This window comes from Lissotriton vulgaris, chromosome 1_1, assembly GCF_964263255.1.
Source record: "Lissotriton vulgaris chromosome 1_1, aLisVul1.2, whole genome shotgun sequence".
NCBI classification, from domain to species: Eukaryota; Metazoa; Chordata; class Amphibia; order Caudata; family Salamandridae; genus Lissotriton; species Lissotriton vulgaris.
The window spans coordinates 583,481,019-583,493,278 of record NC_141685.1 but is presented as its reverse complement, the minus strand read 5'-3'; the positions used below and the strand labels follow the sequence as shown (position 1 = coordinate 583,493,278).

At 41.1% G+C, this 12,260-nt stretch overlaps 1 protein-coding gene across 1 annotated transcript in view; it reads left to right on the top strand.

Annotated features, from left to right (window-relative positions):
• The window catches only part of LOC147747508 (calcium-activated chloride channel regulator 1-like), an 820,724-nt gene that overhangs the window by 395,299 nt on the left and 413,165 nt on the right, over window positions 1-12,260 (top strand). The window contains exon 7 of the mRNA XM_086953977.1: window positions 4,034-4,258. Within this exon, the coding sequence (XP_086810103.1) occupies window positions 4,034-4,258 (225 nt within the window). The remainder of the gene's footprint in view (window positions 1-4,033; window positions 4,259-12,260) is intronic.

Genomic DNA, 12,260 nt, shown 5'->3' with positions numbered 1-12,260 from the left:
TTCCATTCTTCTTTAGCCTTGTGCCAATTGCCACTCTGGAGAGCCGCCTTGGCTCATTGCGAACACTCATCTTTGGATGTCACTTCTGTGAGGTCTCCCATGGAGAAGGGGAGAAGACATGAGTGGGCTGCAACGCACTTGACATACTCTTTTGTGTTGGTTGCCTCCTCCATTTCCTTGGCGGTAGCCGCTCTGGGGTGCCGAGACAGGTAATCCGCAGGATTGCAGGACCCAGGTTGATGTTCTACCTTACAGTTATAATTTTGAAGCTGCAACATCCACTTCTCAATCCTGGGAGGTAACTTGGTAGATGTTCTTGAAAACAGAGCCACAAAGGGTTTGTGGTCTGTGGCTACTACGAATGGCTTACCGTAGACATACAGGTTAAAGTGACGGCACCCCCAATGAATAGCAATGGCTTCCTTCTCTATTTGAGAGTATCTCTGTTCTGTTTCGGTAATGGACCGGCTTGCAAAGGCCATAGAGGCCCAGTCTTCTTCCTGGCGTTGTCTTTGCAGCAGTACGGCCCCTAGGCCCATGGGACCCAAATATACCGCTATCTGGGTCATCTTCCTTGGGTCAAGGAAGGCAAGTGTTGTCGCCTCTGAGAGCACAGGCTTGATGTCCTTGAAGGCCTTGGCTTGGTCTGGATCCCATTTCCAAGGTACCGAGTCCTTGGTGAGTTCTCGCAGTGGTAGTGTCAAGGTCATTTGGTCACAAATGAAACTGCCGCAGTAGTTCACCATGCCGAGGAAACTGCGGACTTCCGTCACACTGGCAGGAGCTGCGGCGTCTTTGATATCTCTGACCTTTTCTGGATCAGGGTTGACTACCTCCGTGGAAAAAGTGTAGCCAAAGAATTGTAACCTTTTCTTCAGGAACTCACACCTTTCCCGGTGTAGGGTGAGTCCGGCATCCCACAACCGACGAAGCACTTGAGTGAGGCGAGAGTTGTGTTCTGGAATTGACTTTGCATGAACCATGATGTTGTCACTGACATTGATAACACATGGAATGTCCATGATCAGTTCATGTATGATGTTCTGAAAAACCTCAGCCGCACTGGACACCCCGAAACTCAATCGTATATAGTGTTGAAGCCCCACGTGAGTTGAGAAGGTGGTGATGTTTCGGGACGCTTCATCTAGCACCAATTGACGGTAACCATATCGTAAGTGGAGTTTGGAGAACCAGCAGGCTCTGGCCATTTCCCTAATGAGATAATCTATAGTCGGGGTGATGTGTCGGGGTGATGTGCCATTCCCGTTTGATTGCAGCATTCAGTAGTCGCATGTCTACACAGATTCTCACCGCGCCAGGCTGCTTGGGCTTCCAAATGACAACAATGGCAGAGACCCAGGGTGTGGGCCCGTCACTCTCTCGATGATTCCCGCTGCTTCCTGCTTCTTGAGTTCCTCCTCTACCTGGGGTCGCAGATGAAAAGCTATCTGCCGGTGCTGTAGAGCTATGGACTGAATCTTCGGGTCGATGTGTAGATGAATCTCTTTGCCCTTGAATCTCCCAATTCCCTCAAAGACCTCTGAGAACTCATCTAGTAAGTGTTGATTTGACTCGTGGTGTACACTTAACGCAAACGTCACCACTCCTAAGTCTTCCGCAGAATGGCACCCTAGCAGCATACCTTGGCCATATTCAGTGACTATACATTGGTAGTTATCACGTTGTCTCCATGAGAGATGGATGTCTTGAAACCACCTTTTATTTTTAGGGGCGTGTTTTGGCCATACGCAAATACCGTAATCGCTGACGGGCATAGCTTGGGTGCTAGACACGTAGTTCGGTGGAGAGCTGAAGCCATGATATTGATGGTGGCCCCAGTGTCCACTACAGCCATGACGTCCTGGGACCCGACGCAAATGTTGCACTACGGTAGCCATCGCACTTTCCGGATGGTGGTGCCAATCTTGTGTACTTTGTGAACTACTCGCTCTTCCTCCTCATCGTCATCCATGTCACTCGGTGTCTTTTCACCCTCGGGTAGTGCATTGACCACCTGCCGCGGCTTCCGATACCGTTTGGATCTACATACTTTCTCGAAATGGTTAAACCGCCTGCATCCTGAGCACCTCTTTCCTTTAGCTCTGCTGCTGGGTGTGGAGGCCCACCACAGTATCACATGTTTTTGCTGGTTCCGCAGTCACTGTCCTGGGGCCTTTCTTGTTCCACCTCGTCGTGGTCTTGGTCTTAAAAGCATTCCCTGGTTCGGTCTTGACCGTGGCTTGGAGGGACGCCTCCATGTGCACTGCACGTGCCTTGGACAATTCCTTGGTGCGCTCTAGGGCCAGAAAGTCTGAGAGAGACATGCCGGATTCCTCTACGATTCGTTCACGGAGTTTGGCGGAGGCACAACCCTTAGTCACTTCCCCCCTTATCTCTTCCGTCTCGTCCTGGAACCATCAAATGGACGCGAGGTTTTTGAGTCTTGCATGGTACAAGTCCAATGACTCTTCGGGGAGTTGGCGCGATTGCCTAAATATGAACCTTTCATAGTCCTGATTGGCCATTGGCTCAAATTGTCCACTGAGGGCATTTATCAATGTGTGGTGATTCTTTCGCATGGCTTCTACAAGCGTCTTGGTGATATTTTGTATGTCTTTGCCCCTAAGGTGTAGCAACATCGCTCTTTTCTGGGCCTTATGAACTTTGGTGGCCTCAAAGAAGATTCGCAGGCGGTCTACCCAATCTTTCCACTTGGTTGCAAGTGATGAGGGCGACCCTTCCACTATGAAAGGCTCTATGGGCAGTATCGTGGACATGGTTGATGCTTTGGACCTTGTGAGGTTTGAGTCAGGGGGCGCCCTGCCCTTTTCTGTCACAGCAGCGAGATGCTAGCAGCGTGGATGCTCTATTCGCCCTCCACTGGGTTTCTAGCTGCCTGGGCGTGGTGTGGTGTGCACCCTGGGGAAGTGCAAAGTGTCCTTTCCTCTCTCCCCTATGGGACATCTGCTGCCACTGCTAGCCTGCACTCCCTGTTCTGCCCTGTTGCTGGGCCTGAGCTGGGGCCCTGGACTGTTCTGTGTGCTCTCCTGCAAGGCCCGTGTGAAGGCCTTGTTTCTTCCCCCAACTGTGCTCCCCTTGGCCCAGATGAGTGCCTTGGTTTCCACTTGGCCTGTGTGAAGGCTCCATTTTCGACTAGGCCTGTGTTAAGGCCCTCCCTTTCACCATGCCTGCATGGAGGCCTTAATTTTCTCTCACGTGGTGCAATGCGCCTTTCTCCAATGCTGAGGCACGGGGGGCACTCAGGAGCGCAGGTTTGCTGAGCTCTCCGCCCGGGCCACACGTGTCTCGCCGACGGGCAGGGCAGGGGTTTCCTGACACACGATCACGCTGGGGAGCGTCACCATGCAGCTGCACACAGCCGTGGCAGGCTGCACACGTGGCGGGCAGCTCCTCCGGATACAGCGCAGGGGCGGGCTCCCCTTCCAGGCCTCGCCGGACCACACAGTTAGCTCCCATTCCCACACGGGATATCGGGACACTGCTCAAGCCGCCGGACCGCAAGTCTCAGCAGCGCCACACTTCGGGGCACGAGCGCCGCGAGCAGGTGGACACACTCGTGGCCGCCACTTCGATCGTGTGAGGGCACGCCCACCCTCGTCGTAAATTGTTGCGTTGGGCACTGGACCAGCGCCAACACTAAAGTGGGTAATATATGTGGCCTAGTGCACGTTCATTAACTACAGGAGACAGAGTGTGAGTGCTACTCCTGGGCTCGCCTCCATAGCTAGAATGGCGTACGTCTGCGCGCACCCAACTTTTATTTAACTTAGGTCACATGACCTCCACGTTACTTATGTGCCCATTATGTCACAGGCATGATACAACAGTAACCATAAAAATGGGGTTTATTTAAAATGTAGTGCAAAAATGGTTGTGTGTACATGTACATTGACCACAAAGTCTCAATATGCTTCTTCAGCACTAGATAGATTTTCACAAAAAAAAATGAAATGCTCTGCTTCCTACTTCGCACCGTGACATTCATGTGTTTATGTTTGTTCTTTCTTCACAGTTTGATCGGATCAACCGACTGTACCAAGCATCAGAGCTGTTCCTGCTGCAGATTATCGAAGCAGGCTCATTTGTTGGCATCGTCACATTTGAGTCATCTGCATACATTCAATCTGAACTACGTCAAATAGTAAATGATAATACCAGGAAGACTTTGGTGTCATATCTTCCAAATACAGCCTCTGGAGGAACACATATATGTGCAGGAATACTGAAGGGATTTGAGGTAAAAAATATTACACAGTCTCCCTTTGTGTAGTAAAACTTATTTTCTTACTTTTTCTGTATTATATCACGTAAATATTGTTTACGTTTAAAGTGTGCTTGATGTTTTTAAATGCTGACAGCAGGAGAAGAAATAGAATGACAAGTGTCTGGACAAGAACATGAATGCCACCTTGGGCACAGACACACATACATAGTGATACAACATTGATAAAAGATACACATTTCCGTCCTGTTTCTCAGCCTGACATGGTCTTACATCCTTCTTATGATTGCAAGTTGTTAAAAATTTCAAACCCCATTACCAAACAACACAAAGTCTCTAATTGCTGAGAGAAAACCCATATTTTTGTAGAGATTTGCAGATACTAGACTCCATCTGAAGGTCCAAACATGCTTGTGTTAGCCTCAGTTCCGCCCCGTTGTGGGCACAGTTCCAAAGGTGTAGTGCAGGTAAATCGACTTTAGGTGCGAACAAACACCATGATTTCCGAGTGCATTTCATGCCGGTAACTTACAAAACGTGACTTTTTGCGAAAGGATTTGCTCCCACTTATGTCCTCATTTTTCAGGTCTATTAAGTTGAGTGCATAATCTGGCATTGTAACCACGTCCAGTAGATTCAGATTTTCTGGGTTCATACTGCACACAAGTTTTTGGGACTTACTGCGCAGTAGTTCTGCATGTGATATTACCATCTTAGTATTATTAAATGCTAATTTCACTCAGAAAAACAATGTAACATTATAAAATCACCAAACACATTCAACAAAGGAACCTACACTCTAAAATGGCACCTCAAAATCCCAAGATGCAAGGAAAAAATAGTGGGTGGCACATCCTTCTCTGTAAAAGCAGCCAAACTAAGGAACTCTCTACCCCCCAAACATAAAATCCATGGACAGTCACTTTATCTTCATAAAACTACTCATGAATTGGTTCTTCGCCACATAAGCACCATAGGTGAACTGCATATCCCTCTGTATATAAGCATGTATTTGTACTATAGGGATCACTGACACAATATCGACTATAAAAATATCGACCTACAGAAAAATCGACTTTGGAATATTGGAAGCAAGAATTCCGAGAGCGTATCTACAACATGGTAAGTACAAAAATATCGAAACAAAAATATCGAAGTTAAAAAATCGTAATTGAAAATATCGTTTTTTTTTTAATTAAAAAAAGTGTAAAATAAAGTAAATAATACTTATAAACTAAATAAACATAGTTAAAAATATTTAATAATGTTTAAAATTAATAAATAATATATATATATATACAATAATATAACATTAATTAAACATATAAATAAAAAATATAATATATATTTACCTAATATTAGGTTTTAATAATTATTTTAATACCTTATAAATTATTAAAAAGTATTATAAATTACAAATACATCTACACACATAAAACAATAACATAAATAAAAAGTAAATAATTATATTTAATAAATGTAATAAATTAAATATACTTTCAATATTTTTAAAATTAATAATATACTACATTATCAAAAATAATATTAAACATATTAAATAGCTAAATAAATAAAACTACTATTCAAAGTCCCAAAAAAACTACAGTAATGATAACATTGGATAGCGTAACACGTGAAATTACTATTCCAACTTCAGAAAATGCAACAGTAGGGAAAGCGTTGGATACAATTACTACAAATAGACAGCCTATCGGTGAGACATGCTCATCTATCTGGTGCGCTGCTTAAAGAGCATAGATGTTCGAACACTAAACCTGTAGCTTACATTCTCCAAATCTATAATTCCAGAATAAGTGCCTCAATCCTATATGGAGTAGAATTATGGGGGTATGTGAATTTGGAACCTCTAGTGGTGGGCCAAAATAAATTTGTAAGATCATTGATTGGCCTCCTGCAATCGACCCCACTGCTCCCCTTATATTAAGATCTGGGTTGTCAGTCCATCAGGGATGTCGCACATTATAGGTTACTGATATATTGGAGGAGGCTCTGGTTGACTACGCTTTGGTCCTGATGGAAGTTCGGGAGCTGGATGTAAACAAAACAATTGCATGGTTTAGTTGCGTTAAAAACATTCTTTGTGAACTTGGGTTAAGACACTTGTGGACTTCCCCAGCGGTAAGCGCATTTCAAAGTAAAGTAGAGCTAAAGGCTACCTACTGGTATATGATCAATTTTAAACGGTACACAGTTACTCCTACGTCTACCCTGTCTAGCACCTTCCTGGGGATCAAACACAAACCAAAACTGGAGATGTATTGGGACCAAATCACTTGAACACGTGACAGAAAACTATTCCATCAGTTCACAGTGGGAACTTTACCCACCAATGCCTTTACTTCAAAATTGCTCAACTCAGATGATAGTAGTAGTAACTGCCCTTTCTGCCTAGATAAGGAAGAGTCAGTGCCTCACATTCTTTTTGCATGCCCTGCTTACAGCAATCTGAGGCGACGATGGTTGAAACCCATTTGTATTGCCCTGGGTACCAGGTCATATATTGAAGCTTTTAGATTATTTAAAACATCAGTAGATGGTTCCATTATGATAGTGAGAGCTACATTTTTTGGGACGGGTATGGATAACCCGATGGACTGACGGGAGATATAGATAAAGCCATCTCCATGTTTATCAACTGAGACCATCCGTTTGTTTATTGTTTTTTCCATTTTTATTAATAAAATGTGATGAATATATCTTGTGATTAGATGCTCTTTTATAGGAACTTCTATAGGTACTTTTTTACTATGTATGTTCCTGCCAATCAAGTGAGGATTGTTTTAGAGGACTATCTATTATTTTTTTTTTAATGATAATTGGTATATGTCTTGCAAAAATAAGTATGGTTACAAAGTGACAAATTGGTATGTTTAACCCGGATTTGTTGTTTGCCTGTGAAAACTTTTGTGATTTCTTTTAAATCGAAATAAAGTTTATAAACTGAAAATTACTATTCCAACTCCAGAGGGTGCTACAGTAGGGAAAGCGTTAGATAGTGTAGGGGTAAAAATTACTATTCCAACTCCAGAGGGTGCTAAAGTAGGGAAAGTGTGGAATAGCATAGGGGTAAAAAAATGAATATTCAAACTCCAGAGGAGGCAACAGTAGGGAAAGCGTTAAATAGCATAGGGGTAAAGATTACTATTCTAACTCCAGAGGGGGCAACAGTAGGGAAAGCGTTAGATAGCATAGGGGTAAAAATGACTATTCCATCTCCAGAGGGTGCTACAGTATACAGCATTTTGTTGCGTGCACTGCATGGCATTTGGTGATGCAGTGCACACAACGAAATTAATTTTATTTATTTATATGTTTACTTACCTGTTAAAGTCCGTAATCCATACATTACTATGCCCCACTCACCCCTCCCCACCCACCCCTCCCCTCCCTACGTCACTGCCCTGCAGTTACACCTACTACTGGCTGTGGCTGTGTTGGATAGCGTAGGGGTAAAAATTAATATTCCAACTCCAGACAGGGCAACAGTAGGGAAAGCGTTGGATAGCGTAGGGGTAAAAATTACTATTCCAACTCCAGAGGGTGCAACAGTAGGGAAAACGTTGGATAGCATGGGGGAAAATTACTATTCCAACTCCAAAGGGTGCTACAGTAGGGAAAGCATTGGATAGCGTAGGGGTTAGAATTACTATTCCAACTCCAGAGAATGTAACAGTAGGGAAAGTGTTGGATAGTGTATGGGTAAAAATTACGATTCCAACTCCAGAGGGTGCAACAATAGGAAAAACGTTGGATAGCGTAGAATTTAAATATAACCTACTTATAAAAACATATCGTATTTCAAATATTAAATAATTTAATTTTTAATAACTCTACATCATTTACAAGAACCCAAAAATAATTAATAAATATTAGTCACCAAATAATAAATATTGAACAATAAAATATTTTTTCATTACAATTTTTTTTAATTATTTGAAAATAATTCACAATTAAACAATAAAATTATTTTTTCATACCAAATAATACTTTTTATGAAACATTGATTACCAATTAATAAAAAATAATTTCCAATTAATAAAAAATAATTACCAATTAAAAATATTAAGTGCTAATTAACAAAATTACCAAATAAATTAATTACCAATTAAAACAATTATTTGCCAATTAAAAACATTAATTACCAAATAAAAAATGAATTATCAATTAAAAAAATTAATTACCAATTAATAATTAATTGAAAATAAAATGTTTACCCTTTCCAATAAATACAAATAAATCATTAAATAATTACAATTAAATTACTTCCCACCCAATTCCCCTATAAACCCACAACCCACTACAGAAATAAACACAAAAATAAATGTAACTTAGATTATAATTCCTAACAATTAATAATTAATTTAGTATATTCAAATTACTTCCCACCCTATTCCCCTATAACCCACAACCCGCTCCCGTAGTAAAACATAAAATTTACTTTAAAATAACGTTATTAATATATAAAAACAATACGCATATAAAATAAAGCAAGTAAAATACTTAACAAAAAAATATTACACATACATATTAAAATACATAACAATAATACAAATATCAATATTAGTAGCTTCAATATTACTTACATCTATATAGAAAAAATCAATATTACTTACCTTAAGGTCGATATTCTGTCCAACGATATTCTTGACCTCGATATTATGTATCTTCGCTATTTCCAACACAATATTTTTGTAGGTCAATATTTCAAACTCGATATTTAAACTGTGCACCGTACTATAGATATGTACCTGTCTTTGTGTATTGCTTTGTATAAACATGTTGAATAATTATGTTAAAAAAAATAATAATAATTAAAGTACAATAACACTTGAAAACCTGTGTTTATCTAGTGCATCTTTGGTCTACATGTACTTCCTCCATTGTGCATCTATGTACCTTCCATGTACTTGGATCTGTGTGTTTGTTACTTTCCCCCTGAAAAACATATCCAATGCTCTACCATATTTCTCATCATGTACCTCTATCAATATCTTTAGTCTACATATACCTTCCTCCTTTATGCATCTATATGCTTTCAATGTACTTATGGATCTATATATTTATCTCCCTCTTTTAATTCATCAAATGCAATGCAATACCCTATTTCTCACCCTATATTTCTCTCAAAATATTTTCTAACCCAACTTTCTGACTCATCTTAAACTTCTTTCTACTACTCTTTCCAAAACACTGCCCTATTTCTCACCCTATACATCTATCAATATATCCTCTACACCCACTCTCTCATTTATCCCAAACCACATACTACTATTATGATCCCCAAAATAACCTGTTCTAGACTCTCCCTTACTCTACCCCTCCTTGCATCATCTGACACCTCTTTTACTATACCGATCCCTAAAACAAACCTTTCTAATCTCTTCCCACTGACTCTGTTAATAACAGATTAACATGTTCACTTCCCAAATTTCATATACCACTATACTAATTCACCACTAATCCTTTATGAGACCCATAGTAGCGTGCTCCAACACCTCATCAGAGGTAAGCAAGCATTATAAAAATACAAATATTTTTCCCTCTTTTATCCATCCGGTACCTTTCTCTATCCAACTGAATAACACATCCACCACTCAAACTACTTTCATATTTCACTGTACTAATTTTCAACACTAACCCTTTATGGGTTCCGGAGTAGCATGCTACTCGCCAATAAAGCGCTTCAACACCCCATCAGCGTTACAAGAGCTATAGAAATGCAAACCTTTTCCCTTTTCTACCCCTCCCCAACCCTTCTCAATCCAAATAACTGACTAACATATCCACCACTCAAATTACTTTCATATTTCACTATACTAATTCAACACTAATCCTTCTAGGTTCCAGAGTAGCGTGCTACTCACCAAAAAAAGCAGTTAAACCACCATCAGTGGTAGCAAGCCCTATATAAGTACAAACATCTTTCCCTTTTCTATCCTGATGCTACCCTTCGCTATCCAAATAACTAAGGGCCATATTATCAAGCAATGGCGATACATTATTGCCGCTTTTATCGGCAGAAAACTGCCGCTAAAGCGGCGATATTGGGCTTGATAATATGCCCTTGTGAATTCCCATAGAAGCCAAGGTTCTGGTGTTAACCTGGGCTTCTATGGGAATTCACAAGAGCATATTATCAAGCCCATTATCGCCGCTTTATCTGCAGTTTCCTGCCGATAAAAGCGGCGATAATGTATCGCCCTTGCTTGATAATATAGCCCCAAATAACATATCCACCACTCAAATTACTTAATATTTCACTGTACTAATTTTCAACACTAATCCTTTATGAGTCCTTGAGTAGCGTGCTACTCGCCAGAAAAGTACTACAACACCCCCTCAGGAGTAACAAGCGCTATATGAATGCAAACCTTTCTCCTCCTTCTATCCCTCCGCTATCCTTCTCGCATAAAAAAACTGACTAATATCCACCACTCAAATTACTTTTATATTTCACCATACTAATTCACCACTAATCCTTTATGGGTTTCTGTAGTAACGTGCAACTGTCCCAAAAAGAAAAAAAAAGGCATACAAACCTTTTTTCCTCTTCTATCCTCTTCCATCCTTCCGAATCCAAATAACTGATTAACCTATCCACCACTTTAATTACTTTCATATATCACTATACTAATTCAACACTAATCCTTTATGGGTCCCGGAGTAGCGTGCTACTTGCCGAACAAAACGCTTTGACGCCTCATCAGGGGGAGTAAGCGCTATATAATTGCAATTACAATACAATACAATACAGTACAATTACGTGAACTGACATCATAAGAGGCAGGAGGATTGTCCACACTTAGGCATAACAACACTGCTAGTGCGTACAAATAGCTCACACTTGGCATCGGCGCAGTACAACACTACAGCGAGCTATACAACAGCATATTATTGGATGCCTGTATCCCATACCGCATCTTAATCAGCCATTGTGGCAATTTGAATGCATCACTAGCCTCGGCACCAAAGGCCACCCAGACCTAAAGACACATCAGTCCAAGCCATGGTGTCCAATAGACACCGAAAAGTGATGTTTTGTGAGAAGGAGTTGTGGGTACCGGCAGATGGAAGCTAAGGTGATAGGGAAACCTGAAAATCTGACAGGACATCATCACCAAGCTAACTGTGGTATCCTGTCATAAGTGCACTCTGGAAGATTACAAAAAACATTACCAGTACTTCAAAGTACTGTCTAGAGAGCTGCAATACTTGGGAAGAGCACCTGCATGTTATTATTGGCCACACAATTGTGGAATCTTGCAAGTTAGCAATGATGGAACCTTTTGGCTACTGATGGACTCCATAGAACTGTGATGTAATAGTTGGAGTGAAATGCAATTGAGACTGATTTAGAATGTTGTGTTCGCACCTACAAACAGAAATACAAAGACTTATTATACTAAGCTGCATGTGTGCTGTAGTCATTGTCGAGAACCCGGGCTGGGGAGGACGCTACTTCATGGAGGGCATGGAGATAATAAGGCAAGTGACAAAGATGAGGTTGACAGCTTCATTTATTTTACTGTAGCAACTTGGCTACAAAGTTAAAAGAATGCTGCTGTCCTTGTGTGATCAAATTCTAGTTGGCTGCTGTTCATACAAATGAGATTTCCAAACTCAACGACAGGAATATTTGTGACTGGAGGTAGCAACATCTTTCCTAGAGATATCAATTTCCAACTATGTAGTAAAGCCCCATAGAAAAATCATAATTTGAAGCAAAACTGTAGTAAATAGATGTCCAGAGGGGGGGGTTCATCTGAACAGGTGGTGGTGGGATTATTATCTGCATTGCCAAGTTGGGGGGCAATTCGCGTGGGAGGGGGAGCGCTTGGGAATGTTTACGTTTGTAGTTGGTAACAAAAAGCAAAAAATAGGTCAGGTTATATAGGCAGCCTGGCAGCTTTTAGGGAGATTTACAGAAGAACAAATCAGAAGTTAGAGGAAGATATAGACAGATGGATCAGATTACTCTTATCTGTATCAGGGCAAG